Raw genomic sequence first — 26198 nt, forward strand, 5'->3', positions numbered from 1 at the left:
AGACCATTTGCAGAAATTCATGGCTTTGAAACTGCATATATATGTCAGTTGCCCATTTAAACAAGTCATCTGAATCGAGCAAGGGGCAGGGGAAATCAGAACCAGACATTAAAGGTTATGCACTTAGTATCAACACATTCATTAATAATCATGCGGGATCACTTTTGTCCTTAAACAATAAATGGAACAAAGGTATTGCTCATAGCTGACATTATGAAAGGCAAGAGAATTTAAAATATGTGTATAACAGACCTTAAACTATGCCTAAAGTGGTTCACACCATGTCAAAGGAACCATACATTTAACGATCCAAAAACATATCATGAAGAATTACAAATAATTATTAGGGAGATCAAGGTTCAGATCCCCATGGGGCTATGAGGTTAACTGGTGACCCAGTCACTGCCGCTCACGGGCCTGTTGTGGGAAGTCAATTAGGAAGAGGAGAACCATGTATGCAATACACAAAGCTTTAGAAAAATGCCTTTGGGGTTTGTTTGTTTTAACAATATCTAAAACATACCATAGTTGTTGTAAAATAAAATAAAATTTGTGACTTTATGCCAAACCATGAGCATGCCTGCATGCTCCTTGACTTTGGACCAGACCCTTTAGGAGTTTCTGTAAGAAGCATTGGCTTGAATACTTTATATGCAAATCTAATGTGAAATAGAGCAAAAGGTCCTTGGAATGAACATTTGATTGCTGGGGCCCCAGGGACACACAGCATCTGCCAGTGCTTTTTAAAAATGTGAAAATGTAAACAAAAATTGTGCATATGTTTAAAATCGGTTATTTTGTCCTTGCAACTTTCATGCTTACAGAAATGTTCTAATTAGAGGGGTTGGGGGTGATCTCAAAGGGTTCACCACTTTGGTTGAAGAACTGGGCAAAGTTTAATTCAGGATCCATTTTTACTAAGCTTGTTTTCTCATCTGTATTATGCACAGCTGGACATAACACCGCTGTCTGTTCCTCCCCTCTTCTGAAACCGGGCATGCTAAGCCTGCCAAATGAGTTTCTGTATTTCAGCTCCCCAGATAGTTTTTGTTTTTATCTCCATCACTGCAAAAGTTTGCTCTTTACCAAACATAATTAAACCTCTCAGTGAGTTGCTCTTGTAGAGAGAGAACCCAATCCTCTTATGCTGAAAGGGGATTGCACTTCCAGGATGCACACAAACATTACAGACTTGGAGCTGAAATGACTTTTTTTGCACATAGGCAAGAGCTCTTTTCTCTCATTGGAAGAGCCATTGTGATGCCAGTTGCAGCCCCACCCTCCCCCAGCAGTGACCAAAGTAAGGTGTGACGGAAAAAACTCAAGCAGACAACAATATGCATTCAAAATGGCCACAGCTTTATTCCTTACAGATGCAGGTGGATTTTTAGTTCAGGCATTGGGTGTATATCCATTTTAGCCTCCTGCCAGAGGGCTGAAACTTTTCAGGGTTGTGCCAAGGATTATGGCCTCCACAAGATGCAGATCTACGGAGGTGACCATCCTAAGGCCACTGCTGGAAGCTCAATGTTAAAACAGCAGCCTGGAAATGAGGTGTGTTTAAAATACACAATAAATAATTGACCAGGAATGTAATAAACAGTTAATGTTAAAGGAGAGAGGGAGGGTTTGCTCTTCTGCTGACTCTGCTGCAGGAGTCACATGCAGCCGGCTTTTATGCATCACAATATGCAACTAATGCCTGGTCAGCCAGCAAGGCCCTGTCTACCAGGTGATTCTGATTCACCAATTTAACACACACACACACACACACACACACACACACACACCCTGGGCAGGCAGATTCGCTCAGCTGAAAATTCCCAAATAGCCAGCCTGACATCTGGGATGTGGCTGCCTGGGATGGTGGCCGAACATAAAGGGGTTGCAAATGCTGCCCACCCGGGGAAGAGGTAAGCGGCCATTTTTATATGGTCATTTCACATGTATGTAGAATGAATGTGTGAAGGGAGTAGCAGGACTGTAAATGCAAAATATGGGTGGAATTCAATGTCAAACATTCCATCTACACAAGAGTTTTACCTTGCTCAATAAAACAGTCCCCCTCGCTCTTCCCCCAGTGTGCTGTTCTTGGGATTCCCCCAACCACCCCAAACCAATTTGGGGTGTATTAAAGAGGGGGAGAATGACCTGTTTTGCACAAGGTTGTGTTTGTGTGTGAGTCTTCTAATCAAAAGATTTTTGCTTCCGGGCATGGGGCAGGGTATCTAAGCAAGCCATGAGATCTTGCAAGAGTGAAACAGACTGCCACTCATGCAAAAGAATCTCACTTTCCTCTCTTCCCTCCTCTAGTTTCCTGCACACCTTCAGCATCTTCTCTGGGGTGTTGTCATACCCTCTGGAGCAAATTTTGGGAGCATCCACTCATACATCATAATGTAATCTTGTAGCATTAATACAGCCATGTTCTTAAAATGGGCTGGTAGCCAAAGGAAGCTTTTGGTGTGGGTGAGACAGATGGTTCTGTCCCTATTCTACCAGCCTAGTTGGTTTCCATGCTAGGTGCATAGAAAAGAAAGTTTATTTCCCTACAACCATCACAGAAATGCAGCAGGCCTGCAGAGGAGATGGATCATTCCATCTTTCCAACACCCATCTGCTTTGTAGAAGGCATTTCTCCCCACTAGCCTGCCGAAAGGTCATATGTTGCATTAATAATACTTCCATTTAATATATTTGTTACTGAATCATAGGAAAATCACTAATGTTTGAGGGAGAGCACATGACTAAATTCAGCAGAATTTCTGTGTGTCCTAGGAACACATGCATTTTTCATGCGTGTTCCATCCATCCATCATTATAATTACAGTACCCCGTTTTGGTATCAATTGTACTTGTGTCCTTCCTGGTAGACTTTCATAGAAATCTGTCATTAGTTTTGCATGAACAACACTCTTTGGTACCATCAAGTTAATAATATGCTGGACATTCATAGGCATGAAACTCAATGCCAATTTGCCTCTGATAATGAAAAAGATACACCAGTCTCTACTATATCCCCCCCCCCCACACACACACACCTATTTCAAAGCTAATGATTGAATCCTGTGGCCTGTGGTCCATTGTTAGTTAGCTCTCAAGCAGTGCTGCTTGTTTCAACCAAGGCTACTCCAAAATAATGGGGTATGGATAGCCATCTGTGTTTCTGCCTTTTCCACTTTGCCTTTGAGAATAAATATGCTGACTCTATGACCTTAGCAAAGGATTTAAGTACAAAATCACATTTTGTTCAGAAACTCTTATATCTGATCCTACACTGAATCAGTCCACTGGCAATAAGTGTTACCTCTTTCATTAGTAGTTGTAAAAACATGAGTGAATAATATCTTAATATATTAACTATATTTAGCCCAAGCAGAAAATGAAAGTGAACATGTAATTAACTACTATAATCTAATGCAAATAAAGAGGGAACAAAATTAAGATTGCCTGGATAATTTCAGGTTATATTAATTTTAGCAGCATTGTGTCAGAATAATCTAATCCAATAAATGTTTATTATCAGCCTCATTACATATTTGTTAAAATGAAAATATGGACACATGTTTTTATGTTAAATGAGAGATGCACCCAAAAGATCCAGTTGCTGGGATCTCAAGAACCATGACACTCAACTAATTAAATAATGCTTAAGTTATTAATTGCCTGCCTCTTAATTAGTCAATTGATTAAATTTAAGCCATTTTGGAAATTGCTGCCTCTTCAGTATAGGTATTTTTGGTATACTGAATATGAACATCCTCTCTATGCAATTTTCATCATGGGATGGGGGAGAGTGGAGTTGTGCCTCCTTATAAGTTTTCTGCTGACCCCACCACACCTTGTCTCTCCATCTTGGGGGGAATGTCAATAAAGGGGAACCTGCTGTCTGAATGTAGGCTCTCCCTGTGATTGAGAACCATTTGGGATCAGCCATTGCCAATTATGGAGAGAAACTGTAGACCATGTGTATTGTAGGCTTCACTTTCCAGACATCCTTCCAATCTTATTCATGGGTGGCAGGTGCAATGCTCTTACCTGTGAGGGTGGGGCACAGCTCAGCTATTAGAGTTTCATGGAGGAGAACACCTACCGGTAAGAAGGATTTAAAAGGTAACAGGATGCTGGACCAGATAGGCCTTGGTTCTGATCCAGCAGGATTCTTTTCTAATAAGAAAGAGTAAGGAATAGATTGGGAAACAAGCCAAGTGCTTGAAAGGTGCTGTTAAAGGAGCTGAGGACTCTGCTTAGTAATAGATAAGGGTACAAAGGGAAAGGAGACAGGATTATCTGGTTAGAGGAGTAATTGACTGTTTATGATAGGTTGCAGGTTGATTGTGTTTTAGACATGGCAATCATTCAGTATTTTGCTGGCTTGGGTTTAACGAACTGATGTTGGGGCAAACCACTGTTTCCCAAGTTCAGATGCAACAACAAAGTGCCAGGAATGGTAGCTTCATATCTCCCCACATCATGTGTGAAGGGGAGGGGTGGAATGTGCCAGCCCAAGCTCATCCCTCCTTGTTCATGCAACAATGAACCATACACTGATAGAAAGCTAGATCTGTCTTTTGAGGACTATTTTTTACACACAGGCCAATGTTTCCCTGTTGAATGTTGTTAAAATTAACAGCGTTTTGCTTGCCATACATTTAGTGCTCCCATGTCCTAGTGCTTAGAAAGACAGAATGGATGGACGTAAATTTTAATGGAAACTTTCATTTTCTTTCGCTCTCCTTCATAATTGAGCTTACCGCGTCTTGATACCCTCCCGTCTCTGAGCTAGGTAAGCAGTAAAATATTGGAAGCACAGAACAGTGAGATTTAATTAATGTCAAGAGTCATCAATAAACATTAGTTGCAATTGGAATAAGCTTAGTGTAATGATTTCTACAATCTAACTGACTAATGCACCTGCCACTAAAATCTATCTGGAAAGTGACTGGCATTGGCCTCACTAACATTGCAGTCAGAGATTTGTACCAAATGGCCAAAAAGGCTTATGGACCCAGCATGCCACTTTGGCTAATGTCATTACCAACATTACCTCTGCTAGTAATGCATTTATTTATGTAGCTGGGAACATTGATGTTCCACCTTTTTCATTGAGTTTATTAAGCAACGAAGGCTTCAGTTACTATCTATCTTTCTATCCTTAGGCCTGATAAACACCCCCCAGGGGGAAATTATTTGAAAAGTCTGGGGTGGAACTTAGCATTATTGGTGCAGTTTTCTTTCACCCCTTTTAACCATATTTCTGCTGAAGATTCATTCTCTGTGTCTGCTGTCATGGGATTGTTGTTTATCACATGATAGTGTATGTTTAAATTCCACAGTGGGAAGTTATGAAGACAGGTTTGTGTTACTGTGTTTCCTGAAGTGGGACTGTTGTCCTTTGTTCTTTCTCTTTGCTGTCTGATGCTAGAGAGAGGGGGAGCCATGTTGCACTGCTCTGTGTGTGTTTACATGTAAATAAAATAGATTAGCCAAATGCTGAGTTACTGAGGTCTGTTATGCAACTGTGCAAACTCTGCGGATCCCTGAGTGTGCTGGTGTTTCTTGGCATCAGTCGCTGTGATGTTCGGGCTGAAGAAAGCTTTTGAAGCTCCCGAACGATCGACCAGGAGGGAGGGAACATGCCAGTTGGGCATGTGTCTCTGCCAGGGTCCTACTCGTGTGTAAGAGAGCCTAACAATTTTTGCCGTCTGTTATTGATGGTTGTGACCTCTTCATCAACCACTTTATTATGATTTGAACTTCTTCAGTAAGCATCCAGGCAGAAAAGGGATTATAACTATATATGTACTCTTGTAACATATGCCTTGTATATGGCTTTTTGCCTCTTTTTAGCCTGCCCTTTCTAATCTTCACTTTATTTCCACTATGATGATGTTTCGTATTGCCTTTTTGAGTTCCAGTTATCCAACACTATTTATTAAAAATTGCTTCTGCTTTCCATCTCTTCAGAGCTATGATTCAGTAATTACAAAACTCTGCAAGTCATATTCAGTATTCGGTCAACTCCTGGCATGCTCTCCCTTCCCCTCTCCCACACCTCTTCTACTAAATATCTGTCCTTCAATTACCTGGAACAAGTATAGCAACGTCCATTCAATCATCCTGAAGTATGGTTGTGTGAAGGTGCAATCATCAACAAAACAAAACTCTGCTTTAATGGAATGCATAATGTTGATACCTAACCCAGAGCAGACCCATGGAAATTGACAGACTTAAGTAATTTGTGTCCATGGATTTCAATTGGTGTACAGTACTCTGACTGTGACTTAATTAGTTATCGTCCAATAATATGTGCTAGTTTCTATCAATGTGATCTGCTCAATATTCTGAATGAAACAATAGAGAATTAAGAGCATTGTTTCAGATAAGCTCCTGTAACTAAAAGTGCAACTCATCAAGCAGATTAAAACTAATTTGTCTGACTGAAAATATTACCACAATTAATTGATCAGTAGTTAAATGTATTTACAAAAAACAGTTGGATGTCTCTGTTAGAAACCACACCACATTCCCAAGGCCCATAAGTCAATGGTAAAGTGCATAGTTTGTATGCAAAGGGTTCCAAGTTCAGTCTCTGGAATCTCCAGATAGGGCTGGGGAAGGGTTTCCTGTATGAAACCCAGGAGAGCTATTCTGAGCTCAGTGGGCCAACTATTACACAGTTAGGAAAAGCAGCACAGTCCCCAGGAGGATCTGATGCTATGGCTTTCTCTCGTTTACTCTGTGCCCTACCCATATTTGGACTGGGCACATAAACAACAGGTATAGGAAGATCCTTATGTGTATAATGATTTAGAGCAGGCATCCCTAAACTTTCGGCCCTCCAGATGTTTTGGACTACAATTCCCATCTTCCCCAACCACTGGTTCTGTTAGCTAGGGATCATGGGGGTTGTAGGCCAAAACATCTGTAGGGCCGCAGTTTGGGGATGCCTGATTTAGAGGTTTAAGCAGCTCTTTAAGTGCACCCTTGTTTTCTTATGTTCCTGGTGTATTTTGTTTCTTGTGTTATCTTCTTGCTTGGTACACCTAAACTTAGGGAGTAATTTCAAAATAGATTCCTCATCAGAAATGTGTGTGTGTGTGTGTGTGTGTGTGTGTGTGTGTGTGTGTGTTTAGGAAACGTTGAATAAAATCATGTTCAGGTAGAAGCCATTACCCATGAATATAAATAGTAAAGGAAGTATTCCATGTATAATTCATCATAGAGAGCAGCTGCTGCTATTCATAATGGTCATAATGAGAGACAGGCATTCCCTTCCAATGGTCATCTGATGCCAATAGCCACTCTGCCAAAGCTACACCAGCATTACTTGATATACATATATGTACTGTAATCCTGTGTTCTGCCAGGAGCAAAGCAGAAAGCAAATTAATATAAGCAGGCCCAAGGGTTACTACAGCAATAGCAACACCAATGACTGCTCTCATATATAACATGTTTGAGATCACACACTGTTGTGTTCCTATTGTGCCTGTTCAGGGAACACTCCAGCTATCAAATGGCAATGGCAAGGAAGCCATGATGATGATTGATCATTGAACCCCTTTTGTGTACTCTTCCTCTTACAATGTACATGTGTATTCCCAGGAAGAGCCCAAGACAGGGACAGAGAAGAGAGAATTACCATCCTCAGTTGCCAGCCATCTCTATAAATCTATTTGGAGGAGGCCAGCATGTAAGACTCGAAGGACACAGGCCCAGCATGAGAAGGGTTCAGGTTTTGTTGAAATACCAAGGATTCAACAGAGATACTATAATGTTCTCTACAGCAGGTGCTGGGAAATACTTCTGCCTGATACCTTGTAGCATCACTTCCAGTTATAATAGATCAGGTATGGGGAACCTGTTCCTCTCCAGATATTGTTGGATCTCAGCATCCTCCATGACCGACCAACATGGTCAGTGGTCAGAGATGACAGACACTCCCTCTCTTGGGGATTTTTCATGTTGGTACAGTGTGTTTGGTGTTTTCTGTCTTTCTGGCACACATACATGAATGTGAGTTTCTCTGTTGTTTGTGCTACAAACCACTTTCGTGAAATCTGGTTATGATGAACTGGATATTAGCTAGTCTCATCACTCCCTACAGCCCACCTCTGTCCATGTGTTGTCATTATACTGTCCAACTAGTGTTGACGATTGGCCTTTTGGTTGTACTGGAGATGGGTAGATATTAGTGATTTGCCTTCCTAGCCAACTCAAATATTTGCTGCAAGTAAATAGGATTAAATTATCATGCTCCCTTCTAAAGATGATTCTGGTGTGAGACTCTAGCACAGCACAGAGCTTTCCAAACTGTGTGTTACAACACATTAGTTTGTCGGCTGCAGTGTATAGGTGTGTCATGTGACCACTCCCTGCACTTCTCCCAGGGATGGAAAGGGGTTAGTTCAGGGGTCAGCAAACTTTTTCAGCAGGGGGCCGGTCCACTGTCACTCAGATCTTGTGGAGGGCCGGACTATATTTTTTGGGGGGGAATGAACAAATTCCTATGCCCCACAAATAACCCAGAGATGCATTTCAAATAAAAGCACACATTCTACTCATGTAAAAACACGCTGATTCCCGGACTGTCCGCGGGCCAGATTTAGGAGGCGATTGGGCCAAATCTGGCCCCCGGGCCTCAGTTTGCCTACCTTAGTTTAACCTTTGGTTTGCTAGTAAAACTGAATTGCTGTGCTGTGAAATGATGCAGGTATAAAAAGTGTGTCACCAACATGAAAAGTTTGGAAAGCACACTCCTAAACATGTTGACTTGGATGCACATCTAACGAGCACTGAATTGTAATTGTACAAGCTGCAAAATACAAACTTCTTGGCATTTAGAATAGTGATTCCCAAAATCTGAGCCACAATAAAAGCTGAAGTGTGCCTTGAAAAATCAAGACACTTTGTAGACACATCTGTCATTCAGCGCTTTGGAGAGCAGAAATGTTGCTATTTTAAGAGAGGATTGAGGAATATTTTTTGAGTAAAGTGTGAAACTTTTGGTTTTAATTTATGCACCCACAAAACATGTGCCTCAAGATGCTGGTTCACAACATGTGCTCTAATTTGTGGGGTAGGGGGGACCTGTTTTAGTATGTTATGAAGCTTAGCATTTTATTAGCCCTTGATTGATACAGGGCCTGTTACAGAAAATTATACTTGCAGGCCTAATTGTCACTTTTATGAAGTTCATTTACGCCAGGGAAATGTTTTATGACTTTGTTTAGAACCCATGATACTACTCAATGTTTCAAATAACCAACACATGCCCTGTAAACTTGTTGCTGCAAGTTTGTATTCAGTAGTTAATAATTTAAGAAGCCAAAGCTACAAAAGTGACAAGGCTTAACACATAAGAAGAGGTTCGTGTGTGTGTGTGTGTGTGTGTGTGTGTGTGTTTTTAACAAAAATAATAGCCTGTAGTTGAAAATTTCACAATAGTGCTAATAAACCAATTATCTGATATTAGAGACGAAGGTGTTCCCTGTTCTTGGTGAACAAATCTACTTCCCTTATTGTGACCTCGAGATTTACAGCAGCCACACAGTCCTTCCTCCTCCTGTGGACAGAGCTGTAAACCCAGCACTCATCATGGTTCACCAAGAGCAGAGAGGTTGTGGGGGCTGGGGAGAGTTCTGAGGGCCAGATAGGAGAGGTATGGAGGGCCTCAGACCTGAGTTTCTCCATCCCTGGTGTAGAAGTACTTTCTTCTGTCTTTCACTATTTTCCTGCCATTCAGTATCCTTTGGATGACAGAAGTTGAGGGTTGATCGAAGGGAAGGAATCTGATGAACTGGATTTGGAACAAGCAGACAGAAAAGATAGCTCCAAAAACAAGAGTCATGAGTATGACAAGAACTGGAAAATGGTCTGGAAGCATTTATAGGTAGTGCTGACTAAGCAGAAGTCAAAATAAAAATAAAAAATCCTTCCAGTAGCACCTTAGAGACCAACCAAGTTTGTCATAGGTATGAGCTTGGTTGGTCTCTAAGGTGCTACTGGAAGGATTTTTTATTTTTATTTTGACTGCGTCAGACCAACACGGCTACCTACCTAAGCAGAAGTCAGTAAGGAAAGCAGGAGTTTAGGGTAAAACAGAGCTCAGGGTACCAAGGACATCTCAGAGTTATCTGCATTTTCCATTTTTTTTAAATGCATCAAAATATGTTTGCATTGTATATTTTTGAGAGAAAATGTGTTCGCAAATGTGTATTTTGAAAGAATGTACTAAAAATAGAGAGTTTGTGTTCAAATGGAACTATTTGACATTAGCAGACTAGCATAGAGGCAGGATAGGAAAAAATTATTTATTAGCGAATGCATACAAAAGTGACAGACAGAAAGCAGGCTGATTCATTTGCCCTTAGATGAGATGTCAATGGAACTGAGGTTGATTAGAGTCCGAAATGGATAATGCATTTCCTAATCAAAACAGCTGAGAAAAACTAAGGAATCCATATAGGGGTTAGATAAAGGGGGAGAAATAAAACCTAGGAATAATAATAATAATAATAATAATAATAATAATAATAATAATGTGCTTTCCCCCTTATGTACCATGGAAACATATATTTCTCCCGCAGTTTTCATCTCTGCAATTTTGTTGTGTTTTTGTATTCCCTTGTCTGAACAAATGGAAACCAAGAGTCCATACATCTTTGCATTATGTAACAGATGGTTTAGTGTATAAAATTCCTGTAACTTCTCCAGAGAATAAGATTGCAGTTTTTTATTTTTATTTTTAAAAAATGTTTCTAAGTCTTAAATCAGTTTACTGTGAAATGGTCCTTTGCAAATCATGCCAGTGGTGGTCTCCCTTTAACATTGCATCTAATATATGATCTCAGCAGCTGACTAATAAATGGACCAGCAAAATCATCAGGGGAACAATTTTTACCTTGAGAATAGTACTATAATATCTCCTGTTTCCCAGCAACTGTTACTGTATGATATTTGGACCTCTTGTTTTTGGATGTTGGTAGCTGAAGAACCAAGGAGGAAAAATATGACTAACCTGGAGTGTTTTGTCTTGTCTTGTTTTGTTTCACAGGAAAAAGCCCAATATTTACAGAGGACTCTTGCCTCTCAAGTAGATAAATCCACACAGACTGAACTTGTAGGCCACGATGTAAGTAGCTGTTTTAAACAGTTTTTCTTTTATCTTCTGTATTGATATTTAAATCTCTACCAGCTTATTTTCCTTTGCTACTGCTGTGTCTGCGTATTGATGTAAAAGTGCAACACCATTCATCTTTCACTCTTAAATGATGCTCAAATGCCTTCTGCAACAGAAAAAAAAGAAGATAATTACAGCTACCTGCCAGCATACCAATGTCCTATTAATTGCTTGTTTTACCAACAATTCCCTTATACTCTCTAGAATTTGTGCAGGAATGTTTGTGGAGAATATGTATTAGTAGAATTTGAAGTCTTTCCCTATTTTCAAATATTTTAAAAAGCATTTACCTACTTATTAACAACTTAATGAACGTATTATGCACATAATCACCAAAGACTAAGCCAGTCTTTTCTTTTCTTTTAAAAAATTGTATTACAAATGAAAGCTGAAGAAGTTTGCAGAGAAGTTTGCATTAATATTTTAATCACTGGGTATCAGCAGGGGATGTTGCTAGTAATTTAATTGAAAATTACAATTTTTATCCTGGTGTGATTATGAACTGTGACTATCAAGAAAGTACTCCAATGTATTGGAATGATTAATAGAGCTGGCTTGTATGTTATATCATTCCCATTACAACCTCCCTTGAAAAGTATATTGGTAATCAAGGTTTGAAAGACAGAAGCACAATTATTATCTACCGGAATGAACATGGTACTGTTACCTTTTTCAAACAGCATCCTCTAAAGTAGTTTCCGATTTTTGATGTAGGCTCATATGTGCTTTTGGTCAGTTCCATTGGTATTGAAGTTGTTGTGCAATTTCTGTTTCTCAAAGCAGAATTAATGAATAAGATAGCCGTATTCTGGTAGGTGTGCTGGACATTAACCTTAAAGGAAGTCATCTTTTTGTTTTGTTGTCTTTCAAAGAAGTGGGAATCCTTGTTGTGACCATATGTGAATGGATGGCTCTGTGGACTAGCTCCCTGGCTTGCCCACTTTCCATTTGGAGTGGGATTCTGATTTGTGGCTGCCTACAAACAAGCCAGAAACCTAGTGTTCTTGGGTGAAATGGCCAAATGAGAGATCTGTAGAACCTGCATTTCCATCTCTGCATTCTGTGATGGTACTGTTGTCTGTCAGGACCGTAGGCCAAAACATCAGGACATTGAAACTGATTCTTATGCTTATTTATTTATCACATCATTTGTGTGTTTATTACATCTATATCCTGTCTGCTGATCTACCCGAAGGCATCAAGGAGACTAAATTAAAATTACCAAAAGCAAGAATAAAGCAGTTATTAGAAACAGTATAATGATTCACCAAGGGAAACCTCTCATAAGGGCATATATTCTAAGAAAGTTATTACTGGTGAACTCCCATTGAAATCATCCTTTGGGTCAGCAACAATGGCAGGTGGGAACAGAGAGTTCTTCACCACAGAGAAGAAAGCCCATTGTTCTTCATGACCTTGCCTGTTTCACCCAAAGGATGCACAAGTTTCAATAGGAGAACTAATTTGCGCAATTTTCAGTACTTGTTTAATACTTCCTGGGTGTCAAGCTTGGTATTTGTGACAAGCCTTCCTATGAGAAAAAATAGCTGAAAGGTTATTGGGGTGGGGTATTTTTTACCTGCATAGAAGAGACAACTTTCCAGGTTAATTAAATTAACCTAAAAGTTTCAAAGTAAAAAAAAAATCATTATTTTGAGGGTTTTACTTTGATTTGTGGCTAGCAATGTTTCCAACTATTTGTACCAGCCAAGTTTCAAGATTTTCCAGTGCCATTTCCCTAGGGTTTCACAGTGAGGAGCTGCAACTGGATTGCCATATGTTTTACTCACACAAGTTAACAAATATCTGGAGATGCATGCACCCTGATGTCACCAAGCTTAGCCAGTTTATATTATAAAGACACCTTGGAGAAAAGAAAGTGAACAGATAATGGGGAGAAATAAAAAAGCACATTTCTAGCATAAGCAAGGGAAGTAAGCATTGATAACAGATTGACAACGCAAATGTCATGCAGCTAAGATTTAGGTTTTTTGGTAAATATATCTCCAATACACTCCACCAATTCAGGGCTTTAATTTTAGCAGGGGAACTTAAAGGATGATATTCAACTAAATTTTACTCAGGGTAGACACATTGAAATTAACAAACATGACTAAGTTATGTCTATTAATTCTAATAGGTCCACTCTGATTCAGAGGCGTAGGAAGGTCAGGTGGTACCCGATGTGGAAAATTTCTTGTCACCCCCCCCCACACACACATTGATATATAATTATTTTTGCCTGCAAAAAATGGTTTTACATTATTTCATATTTTCTTACAAAGGAATGTGGATTCTGAGCCTCTGATAACAATTAGGTGACCATGGACAGATACTTAAATCTACAGGATGGATTGTGTTTTGGGTTGTGTTCTTTTATTTATATTTATTATTTATTTAATAACATTTATTTTTTTAAAAAAAACTGCATAGTGGTTTACCAAAACAAAAACACACCGCAGCAGTAAAATCAAGAAAAATTAACAATCCTACTTTAAAACATACAAAAGCTAAAATATTAAGATTAAAATTACTTCAACTTCCTAAGCATCAAGGTATGCTTGCCTAAAGAAGAATGCTTTTAGCAGGTGCCCGAAAAAAGTCTAGCACAGGCACGTGCTTTGTTGAAATTTCAGCCTTCACAACATAGGGAAACGGCCAAATAAACAGCTATTTTTTGTGGAGGAGGGACAAGATATTAACTGATATGCATGAAATTTCATATGTTGCTATATAATCCCTAGTGTAGTAAGATAAGATATTTGGAGCAGGCATTAAAAAAAAAGTTTTTTTATGAACTGCCCTAGTAGGGCAGTAATTGTTCCTTGATAATTTGTCACCCCCCTCCATGATGGTACCTGGAGTGCCCCCCCCCCTTTCCTATGCCCCTACTCTGATTTAAACTTAATTGAGTACCACCCTAAGTAAGGAATTATGTTGCTATAATTACTGTAGGAACACAGCATTTCTTCCTGCATTATAAATTGCTGTTCTGTTAAATTGTGGTTCCTTGAATATTTGACTACTATGGAATGCAGTACAGTGCAGTTTTGATTTTCCAGAAAGCTCTGAAAACATTTGTAAAGTGGCTTCATAAAATTGGTTTTGCCTATCACTTGTTCACCTCTTGTTAAGACTTCACTTTGGAATTATGGAGAACTTTGATGTCTTATTCTCAACAGGTTTCCTTGAACTACAATTTTGGTCACCTCTGTATTTACTAAGCTCATTTGTGCCCCAGGATTTAGATATTTGGCCTGCACATAGCATACTGATAAAGAGGGGGATTAATTAAAATAGGTTCAAATGAATGTGTTCAAAGGTTGCAAAGGTTGTCAAGAGACCTCGGCCAGAAAATGAGGTAAAACAACATATTGTAAAAAAACAACAACAACATGTGCCGAGTTTGGTGGTGATATCTCAAGAGGTGGCCTAACCTATAGAGAACAAATGGACAGAAACGTGACTTTTGATGTGGAGCTTTAATTAACATGCATTAGCATGCCTTCTGTTGAATTGTTCATCACTTATCCCAGTACAGTGAACACCAGAGTGTAGGGTTTCTTCTGCTGTACCTCATCGCTGAACACCAGCTTTGTGCAATTTGCATTGGTCCCCAACTTTCCTACAGTACAGATAGACACAGCTCCATCTTATGCGGCCTCCACAACTGCAACTGTTGGTTGCAATATTCTTTCTTGATGTATCTTTGTCTGTCCAGTTATCGTGCTATAGCTGAGTGGTAGAAATCTGTCTATGATGACACATTTTGCTCCAGATGAATACGGACTCTTGGGTGCTGGCATTACTTTCAATCCAGAATGGTCACCTTAATAATTATTAGAAATGCCATCATTAATTCTTTCACTTCTTTCAAAATCTGATCATCTTGTATAATTACTTTTTCCATTCCAGATAGTTGTATTCTTCCTCTTATTCTCTCTTCCTTTGGTGATCTGGAGGACTATATTTGTATTACGTCTCATTCTTTTATGCTGTAACATGCAGCATATTATGCACCATCTTCAGCCTTTATCCATTTCAGCAATTTACAAAACAATGCTGAGATGTGGGTACTGAGAAGCAGACTTTAAAGCATGACCATCATGTGCCAAGATGGGAGTTGCACCCAGTCAAAACATTATAAGCTGCACATGGTGGTATGAGGAGGGGTCACTCGTTTGACATGGCAGCTATAATCATCACCATGTTGTTGCAGTGGGGTAGATGCAAAGGCAAGAAGGAAACCAGCTGGCTACTAACTGTGAAAGCTTGCACTCATGAGCAGCTCTCATGGCTATGCTTGGGCAAGATGAACTACATTGTTGGTTTCATTTGCGACATTTCAACGAGGTGTAAAGCAGCCATTCCAAAAGTGGAAGACACCTGCATTTGGAAAGCCTGAATGGATCCAACTCACTATTTGAAAATAACTGCTCTTCATGGTGTGATGGAAACCACTTTATGATCTCTTCTCAAATGGTTTATTGCATGCTTACAGCCACTGACTTTTCCCCAGACTCAAGGCGACTTACAACTAAAATAGAAACAACTATTGGGGGGTGGGCGGAATCAGTAAAAATATTTTGAAGACTGCTCAGTATATTCCACTTTTTGTATTTACCCTCCTCCACACCCATTTTTCACCCATTTTCTACAACCCTCTTGTTTATTTGTTTGTTTTAGTTTTTTAGCTAGCAGACATAGTGGCAAAATAAATATATTTATATGGATAGATATTGCTTTGGACATTGAAGCATAAATCACTTTAAGCTAGTGAATTATTTTACACAATGCACTGGGCAGTTCTGTCTTCCACTTATGGATATTGCTACAGCACATTCGTGGTAAACTCTTTGTTGACAGCATTTAGGGCTAAATGCATTGATGCACAACACTCCCTTGTGGCTTCCTGGAAAGGAATGGAGTGTCTTGTCCTTGCCACCTGACAGAAATTCTGGCTCTGGCAGTTTGTTGCCAAAAATACCATTATGTTTACATAGGAGAACATCTGTTCCTGCCATTGTTCATCTCTTCTGCTGTTGTGGGTGCTTTCTCCTTCTGTGTCTTCCATATTTATTATGATAGTATTTGCAACATCTAAAATATGGTCCATATCTCAAAACGTATTAGCAATGCATGAACAATTTGCACTTACTGATTGGGTTCATAATTGCATGCCCATGTATTCATCTGCATTATTTCTGGATTTTATGTGTAATATATGATTGCAGGTGAGCAAGGGAGCATGTGCACATTTTTAATTCTTCTTCCTTGTTTTCCTTTTTGCATTCACCATATTACAAAATATTTTCCCCAAAAAAACTTAAAGGTATTTTAAAGCTATTGCTTTACAGAGGTAGCTCTCTCTGTTGACCTTTGAAGCAGAGCTGCATTCGGATGAAATGCAGTCATTCCAAGTGGATTATTTATCAGAATCTCACAGTGCTTCTACTCAGTGTCTAATGCTAGTCAACAGTGGTTTTATTTTTTAAAGAATAGTTAAAAAACGCGGTTAAGGTACAAGATGTGGCTTTCAGTGAAAACATGAGTTATCTTTAGTGGAAAAAAAGCCCAGTGATGTCTTATCTGTATTATTGGAAAACCAATAAAATCTTAACTGCACAATAAAACAACAATAGTCATATCTTAAATCAATGTCAAAACATTTTTGACATCCTTACAACAATCCTGTAAGATAGGCCACTCTTCTTATTTACATATTGAAGAATGGGAATTGTACCTGGAGGGTTGCAGGTTCCCCACTCTGGTTAAAGCTAATATAATTTTGTTAATTCTCCTCAGTTCATCTTGTTTGTCTTTGGTACTCAATTCCCCCCTAATCTGATTCTTCGTATAGATGCTGGATCCTTCTTCATTGAGATTCTTTCTCTAAATGTGCAGTGTTTTAGTTAAAATATATGTATTGGAGTATTTCACTGATTATAACAGTAAGCATGGTTATATTTGTTTTAATCATTATTATGCTTTGGCTTAAATATTTTAATACAACTTTTTAGGGCACAAGGCACCTGTAACACAAATACCAGTGATGCATGCAACTTAATCTTTGAGACTTCATTTATCATATTTTCTTCTTCTTCTTTTTTTAAAGGCCCTGTGGAATTCTTCATGTACTGAACGTTCAGTTTACAAACCAATCAGCATCTCATTGGTACCAACATTATTTAATTAAAATAACATATCATTGGACACACGCACCACATAGACAATTAGTTTCACTTTGTTGCCTGTATAAAGATGATTCTGCCTTTGCCTTTGGGTGTTTGCTGGGACAAAATGCCTTGCTCATTATAAAAACAAGCATTTTTCACTATTCTCATTTGCATTAACAAATATTTGATTAAGTTATTACCAATAAATTATTACAGGCATTTGAAAAATCAAAATAAAGTATAATTTTATCTTCCATAACTTGTGTACAGTTGTATTGTCCTTTGGGGTCAGCGGTAGTACACCTTGGTGGTTACCAAGAGCAACATTCAAGGCCAATGTTCCTGTTTTAGGTAGGAAACGGTTTTGGGGCACACTGAGTCTATTGTGACTTCTCATGCCAAAATAGGCTACTAAGCAGTTTACAAAATATAAAAAGCCAGTTAGGTTATTGTACACATTTCCTGTAAAGTTCACATTTTGTGCACTTTTTTGTTTGTTTTTTACTGAGACAGTCACAAAATTTGGAGAAATGTAATCCAATGGATAAGTTTGGGACTAGCAAATTAGGATGGTTTGGTTTACATGGACCAATACATGGATCTCTGTTGAGAAGCACTCTCCCCAGAATTTACTATAACCAGGCAATATTAAGTAACTACAGGAGACATCACATCATCTAGTTTTATATTTACAGTTTAGCATAGGTGCAATAAAACACCAACCAGTCTTTTCTTCTATCTTTTTATTCTTACTTCTACATCTTTTGTTGCTCTGCTAGCTGTTGATTCTCATCTTGAGTCTATTATTTTGTAAAGAATTTATTTGCATATGGAACACAATTTTGAACTCTCTCACCCCCCCCATTTCTCCTTCTTTGCATAGCCAAACCTAATCCAATTTACAAATATTTTACCTCTTTCTCTTGTACTACTATATCAGGAGTAAGGTAGCTGTGGCCCCTCCTGATGTGGTACAACCCCCATTATCCCTGATCATTGGGGATGCTGGCTGAGGTCAATTGATAGGAGTTGCAATTGAATAATATTTGGAGGACCACAAATTTTCCATTCTTATACTATATATTGCAAATTTATTCTCTTCCTCTGTTCTCATTTTCTTCCCTGAAATTCTTTTCTGGTATCTGCTTCTGATTGCATCTGTTATCGTAGCTGATAATACACCCTCCAATGAGCTAAGGCAGGCTTTCAATGAACTCAATGGGGCTTGCTTTCAAGCAGACATGCATACGATTGCATATGTAGAATCCAAGGCAATGCAGATTTCTCGGAAGTGATATAAAACATGACATGACTGCATCACATCATACTACAGGTAAGAACATCAGGAATACTCCGTTGGCTGAGTCCAGGATCAGGAAAGAAAGGAATTATACTGCAAGTGCACCTTGTTGACTATTCCTGATCTAGAAGAATGACTTTATGGAGGAGAATTAAGTTTGTACAATCCCACACCAGCAGTCTGCAGTGGTACATTCCAGGAAAGGTTTTATAGTTTGATGAATTATTATTTGCCTAGAAAGGCTGCACTCTTGTGGTCCCTGGGAGGGCCATAGAATTTTGCAGAACTCCCACTCCTCAGGCAGAGAGGAAGAACATTCTGTCTAGCCAAAGAAGTATTCCCACTATAGCCAAGGAAACATCCACAGTGGCCCCTCCTCTGCTGTTGGTGCTCTGACAGGAGGTGAAAGGGGACCTGTTGGGGGGGGGGTTATATCTGTTTAATCTAAAGCCCTCCTGTTCTCCTTGTCTGCTCCAGAGAAGCGGACACAGAGCAATTGATTCAAACTACAAGAAAGAAGATTCCACCTAAACATTAGGAAGAACTTCCTGATAGTAAGAGCTGTTCGGCAGTGGAATTTGCCGAACTCCTTCTTTGGAGCAGAGGTTTGACAGCCATATGTCAAGAATGCTTTGGTGGTGTTTCCTGCTTGGCAGGGGGTTGGACTGGATCAGGGCCGGCCCTACGTATAGGCTGGGTGGCGCAGGGCACCATGGCTCCGGCCTGCCAGGAGGGCGCCATGAGCTGCGCCTGCCCGCTGGCCGGCCGGTCTGCCGCGCAGCTGCGCGGCGCACCCACCCACCCACCGCGCTGGGAAACGGGGCGGGAGGGCGCCGGAGAGATCGCGCTGTGCCTGCCCGCCCATCCACCGCGCTGGGAAACGGGGCGGGAGGGCGTCGGAGAGATCTGGCGCACCATGGCGAGAGGGGCGCTTAAGACGGCGCTGGACTGGATGGCCCTTGTGGTCTCTTCCAACTCTATGATTCTATGGTTCTATGATTCCTTAAGTGCCCCTGAGAAAAGGGGAATACATCAGATTGCATATTTTTGTGTGTCCTCTCCAGCCACTCCCCCACAAGTCAGAACCCCCCACACCTGCTCTGGCTGGCAAGAGACTGGCAGGGCTCAGAATGGGGTTGCTTCTGCCAGCACATGTTATTTCCACACATACCCTCCTGGGAGTGCTCTTCTAGCTCCAAATATGCATTTATTTTTACTCAATGTAAAGGGCCTTGTAGCACCACTTCATTCTCCTTTGTTATGGTTGACAGTATCATTGTCATCATTGCCATCTTTGCATGCCTCTACTAGATGTGGGCAGAAAAGAGTCTGGAAGAAGAGTCACCCCCCCCACACACACACCCTTTTATTGATGTGGGAAAGGAAAGCAGTTTGCTGGTATAAGTGGAAAAAAGTCATTGACTTCTGCTTTTACTAGTGCACCCATTGATCATGAGAAGAAAAGCTTGCATCCAGATATTACATACTGTAGATGTAATACAATGGGGGCGAGGAGACTGAAATGATAGACTATGGTGCAATTCATGCATTGCTCCACATCAGTGATGCATGCAATATGTGAGCAGCTGACCTTGCAAACAGTAGTCAGCAGAGAGGCCCTCTGCAACAGTAGCTTATCACACAGGTGCTGATTATTTGGAGTAACTACATGTGTTCACCTGCTGGAGCCGCTAGGGGTTGCACTGTTCAGGGGAGCAAGGACAGCTGATTTCTCTTACTGCTCCATGTGATAGCCGCACATGTAACATAAATAATGTGTGAATAGGGAGGATGAATAGACTATAATAGCCATCATTGTGTCATATGGACAGTACCTGTGTAAATCTTGCTGCATCTGCCAGTTACCAGTACAGGATGTTTTCAAGTAAGTACATCAGTTTCAAGTACTGAAATACTGTGGGTTAAAAAAAAAAAACCTACCCTACTCTAAAGATATTAACATTGTGGATGTCATTACAATGCAAAGCTGGATATAATATTGCAGCTTTACTGTGATAATGAGCTTACATGGTATATTTTCTACACTAACCAGAAATCCCATAACAATTCTGATATACAGTATTTAATTCCATACTTATACACATTAAACCTTTTCAGATTCACACAAATGCATAGGGTATAACTCAGATTTTTCCATTCCATTTTTTTCATTAAATTCAGGAGATAGTCTATTTTATGGTCTAAATACCTTGATGGATGCTAGTGATATTCCAGCTTCAGTGGTATTCTCATAATGGTGCATTTGAGAAATACTGACATAACAAGACACCTTAATATTTTTTTTAAAATAAAAAATACATATTTTTTTTTTCAAACTCAGATGTACAAAATGTAAAAAAGTGCCTTGGGATATAACATTCCTTAGAACAAAAGAACTCTTTTTTTTCCCTTTATTGCTTGTAATGATTCTATATGGAACACTATTGAAATAATGTTTTAAGCATTAATTAAAACAGAGAATAAGCAGAAAGAAAAATGAGTAAGTTAAAAAAAAACAGAAAAGAAAGTAGGGAAGGTGTATGGGTGGGTTTATTGGCCATTTAAAAGTGCAGGTCTCTTCAATTCATGGCTGAAAAACCACAGATAGTAAGAAATCACTGGGCTTACACTTATGTAAGTATTTTATTTATTTTATTGATTCTTTAAAATGTATTATTTTAACATATCAGCCAGAGGCTTCAAGCAAAATTGTAAACCTAAGTCGCCAGCAACAATAAAAATCAAGGGTTCATTCACTGCATTGCAACGAAGCCAATAGGTTGTCTTCAGCTCCAAATCCCAGAAGAGAATCCCATCACCTAAGCATCACTACCATAAAGGCCCTGTGTTTCAGAAGGTCACAGACTCTCCTGCATTGGAGGTTTTTAAACAGAAGTTGAATGACCATCTGTCAGTGATTCTTTGTGTGATATGTGCATTACAGGGGGTTGGATGAGATGACCTTTGGAATAACTTCCTACTCCACAATTCTATCATTCTGGTGATTCAAGGCCACCAGCCGCATAACAGGCAGGGAGAAGACCCCAAGTCGACCCTCAGGGGAAGGCCAAAGTGAATTGGTAGACACATACGGGAAGAAGATGTCCTAACATACCCTAGATATGATCCCAGATCATTAGAGCTTAAAAGAGCAAAACCAACTGTGAATTAAGCTAGGAAATAACAACTGATAAAATTAAATATTGATTAACTTTCCCCTCTCTGTTCTATTTGAGTGTTTAAGTGGAGGTTGTGGTTTGTTAATTTTGAAGCAAAGGGTTGTATAGCAGACTTTTAAATGACCATGCACTGATGACATATTCCATTCAGTTTGGGACTGTTAAAATAATATGATGTAATAGGATTTGACTGGGGCAAGATCCTACTCAATGTCCTTTAAATGTACATATGTGGTTATCTCCAGAACACCCCAAACAAAAGTGGGACAAAAGTGAAGGGGGGGAGCCTTTTAAGGTGAGAGCCAGTGTTGGGAACAATTTGTCTTCATAAAATGATATGTTTAAAAGTGCCTCTGGGTGACTTGGATTACATCAGAATACATTTCGTTTGGTGGCCGGAAAGGCTGTAGAGGTGAAGGTGAGAAGTATACTTTAAGATTTATGGATGCAGAAGTTTCTGAAGACATAAGCAGAAGCAGAAAATTATTCAAGGTTGGCAATTTGTCCCATATGCACATACACATCAGACTCTAAACTTCAGAAAAAGTCTGAGGGATGAAGTAAGGTCTGGGAGCTGGGTTCACTTACAGAATAAGAAATTCATTGAGCTGTTTCTATTTGTTTCAATAATGTGTTTTATTGTTTCATAGCTCTTTTCTTTTTGTGCACTTGTTTTATGTTTTGTACCCTACTCTGGTACCCGCAGATGAATGGTGGGTTATACAGTAAATTTTTAAATAAATAATAAATAAAAATTCTAGCAACTGTAGTCCAAACCAATTAATAGGTTTCAAAATACAAGTATCAGTTTATTGTTTATTTTTCCTTGCATCTGGAAACAAGCAAACAAGCTCTTGGTGACAATTCATGCCTTTTAGTAGATGAGAACTCTTATCCTCTTTGTTTATGTTGAAAAGGGAATAGTATGAGTGAAACAGAAATTTCCTTCCTTCCTTCCTTCCTTCCTTCCTTCCTTCCTTCCTTCCTTCCTTCCTTCCTTCCTTCCTTCTTCCCTTCCTCCCCATATTTTCCTCAAATTGTGGCTGAAGGGAGGAGAGAGATGTTTCCTCTCCAGCGATGGAGTTTGGGCTCTCATATTTCACTGGCACCCTGTGTGACGCTAAAAATAAGGGCCCCCCCTGCCCCCATTTGTGCTCCTTTCTACAGCATTGTTTGTGGCACCCACTACAAAGTTGTGTCCACCGTGGTCACACATTGGTCACGCTACCCTAAAACCACCTCTACTTTATTTGCTGTTCTAGATTGTTGCTATTCACTCTTGGAGATCTAAGGGGTTTTTAGTAGGGTAGGAGCTAAAAAGAATTTCACATCTAGCAACCAATGTGCCCCTTTGGTTTCAGATAGACCAGGGGTAGACAAGTATAAAAAGCCCAGGACACAAATTTCAACAGCCCTCTGGTGGCTATGGTGGCTCATTTACCAGAAGTAAATTCAGCATTAACTCTGGAAGTGTATACTCAGTCCTGATCAAACTTAGCCTCTTGGTGCATATTTTGCTCTGAATCGAGTGTGAACTCATCTGGTAACAATACAGAGGTATTGTATTTTGATTTAAATTATAGTCATTATTTCTAAGTTTGCATCTGTACATATAAATTAGCTTCTTCTTCTTCTTCTTCTTCTTCTTCTTCTTCTTCTTCTTCTTCTTCTTCTTCTTCTTCTTCTTCTTCTTCTTCTTCTTCTTCTTCTTCTTCTATTCCATGTCCTCTTCTATCCTCTTTTTATTTCCTCTTTTTTGGCAAAGGAAGCCTGGAACTTGATTTGATGGCTCAGATGCACTCAGCTCCTGCTGTCTGCAGTGAGAACAGTATTATGGACCTGATGGGCTTTTGGCTTATCCAGCAGGGTTCTATGTCTCTTGAGAAGTGCAGTGCGTTTTTTGTTAGCTTTTATTTAACTCTAATATTCCAGACAGTTCCAAGGAAGGCTAAATAACTACACGTTCCATAATTTCTGTTTAAAGTGAATGGCCTTAGAAGAGAGTTGGAATCTCAGCAAGAGCTTTAGACAGATGTCTCTTTTTTTACAGATTATTAAGTTTGGGAAAGACACAATTCAAAGTGATTGTGTTTCCTTTTAAAACCCTACATGTCTTAGGACCAAAGTACTGAAGGAATGCCTGCTCCCATATCAACCTGCCATTGAAATAATCCTAAAAGTCTCCTCCTTTATGGAATTTCCTCCCCAGAGAAGTCCATCTGTTACCAACATTGGTTGGTGATGACATTTTTTAAAAAAAATATTATTACTTTCCCAGGCCTTGTATTAATGATTTTTGTGGTTTTATTCTTATAGCTGGATCTTTTAAATTAAATAAAAGAGCTTGGAATGAACTCCACTTTGGAAACCCTGCAGTTTGATTCAAACTCTTAAACCAGGTTATGATTTTGGGCAGAGCAGTTTAAAAATCTACATTCTGGAACTGTAAAGATAGTTTGCTGTTCAAATTACATTTTTGATTTTAAAGTGTTTCTCTTAATCTGAAATCTGAGGACACTGCAAATCTAGTCAATAACATTGTATTATATGAATGTTAGAGTCAAATCTAAAGAAATAATGGAAGAAAAATGAAATTGGAACTACAGAGAGAACATACAGAAAAGGTGAGTACCCAGAAAAAGACAACAAGATGAATGAAAGGCTTTGAAGAGATCTATTATGGTAGTACAAGTCTAAAATAAATTATTTTGGTCTTCACTATTATTACCTTTTCATTTATGAACTGTCATTCCCTGTGTTTTTTTAAATAAAAAAAATCTCTAAGATTAACTTCGCTGAGAACTTCATCGGGTGAGTGAAACATTATTTTTTGTATTGCTGCTTTTGGTTTCTGAGAGTAAGGATAAATAACGATACCACCAAATTATAATGCAGTTGGTTAATATTATCTTTCTCCAAATCTAATCTAAGCACCAGAATGAAAATGTATGACTTTAATTAATGCTACTCTGCCTATCTAGGCTTGAAGGCTGTGAAGAGTTTATGATGCATCATAGCATATTTAAAGCTCCATAAAATAGATTCTTACTGTTTATTTGAAAACAGCAAAGAGCGCCATGAGCACAAATTGTACTCCACATGTGAAGAAATCATTGCACTGACAACAAGAAAAGGCATTTATAATGCCATTCAAAAAATATTTTCATAGTTAATGAGTTATGTTTTTTGTGGTTTATTTAAAAGGGGAAAACATAGCTGGATATACATTACTGTGGCCTTCACAAAAACTATGTAAACCGAAACAAGACCAGGGAAATGTAATACTTCTAATACGTATCAACATCATTAGAGCCTGCTGGATCAGACCAATGGCCCATCTAGTCCAGCATACTATTCTTACACTGATTAGCCTATGGAAACCCACAAGGGAAATCTCTAGAGCTATTGTGTCAGGTTTACTTGAAGAACACAGAAATGGCATGGTCCGTACTCAGAGTCGAATAGACAATTGCTGTAATAAACTGCAAGCCCAAGGGACCTAAAATATATGATAAGGCAGGAAAGTTCAAAGCCATGATAAATTTTAAGTGTGGACGGGTTGCATGAAGCATGGTGGTACACAATGGAGAAGGTAACAGAAGGTCAGTTTGTTTTAGAAAATGTTTGGGTTATTATTGTTGTTAGTGAAATTGAGGATAGTGAAGGGACAATTTCACTGAATATTCTCCAGGGTAGATCAGACGTTCTGCCCAACCATTTAGGAGAGCATGAAAAAACATAATAATAAACGGTCAGATGTTTTGCAGTTGAAAATTTGGATGTGACCTAGCTGAAGAATCTATGCATGAAAGATGGAACAGTTGTCATCACTGACCATTGTCCATGCTTGCTGAGTCTGATGGGAGTTGGAGTCCATCTCTGCTATAGATGGAAGGATATGTCATCCTCTAGGATGGGTTAGAGGTTTGTCTTTTCCTACTTGACCTGAATTGTTGGAAGTCAAATCCAGCATATTTATTTATTTATTTACTTTCCACTCTGCAATCTTCCGATATGGCTTAGGAGGACCAGTCTAGTGTTACTTCAACTGAAATTGACCAACACAAGTTACCATATTGCAGTCATCTTTGATTTCCCAACCTGAGGAAGTGTTAATAAAATATTTTATTCTCTGATGTATTGCCTTTTATGCATAGCTGCCAAGTTTTCCATTTTCTTGCGAGGAAGCCTATTCAGCATAAGGGAATTTCCCTTAAAAAAAGGGATAACTTGGCAGCTATGCTTTTATGATGCAAAGTAGGTTGAGCCAGAACTTAAAACAGGATTTGTATTGGGGATATGATAGGGATTTTTTGTAAATTAGGCAGTACTTTATGCTTCTCAATGCACCTTAGATT

At 39.1% G+C, this 26198-nt stretch overlaps 1 protein-coding gene across 5 annotated transcripts in view; it reads left to right on the top strand.

The window, feature by feature from the left end:
- CCSER1 (coiled-coil serine rich protein 1) overlaps positions 1–26198 on the top strand; it is a 706782-nt gene that overhangs the window by 396156 nt on the left and 284428 nt on the right. For 4 of the 5 annotated variants that reach the window (XM_035113300.2, XM_035113303.2, XM_060278448.1 and 1 more), the window contains exon 9: positions 11060–11137. In XM_035113300.2, coding sequence (XP_034969191.2) covers positions 11060–11137 — 78 coding nt within the window. Of the gene's footprint in view, positions 1–11059; positions 11138–17300; positions 19415–26198 lie in introns of those variants that run through there. The other variant, XM_035113302.2, reaches the window with a different exon arrangement.

The sequence above is a fragment of the Zootoca vivipara genome, chromosome 9 (assembly GCF_963506605.1).
Source record: "Zootoca vivipara chromosome 9, rZooViv1.1, whole genome shotgun sequence".
In the NCBI taxonomy this organism is placed as follows: Eukaryota; Metazoa; Chordata; class Lepidosauria; order Squamata; family Lacertidae; genus Zootoca; species Zootoca vivipara.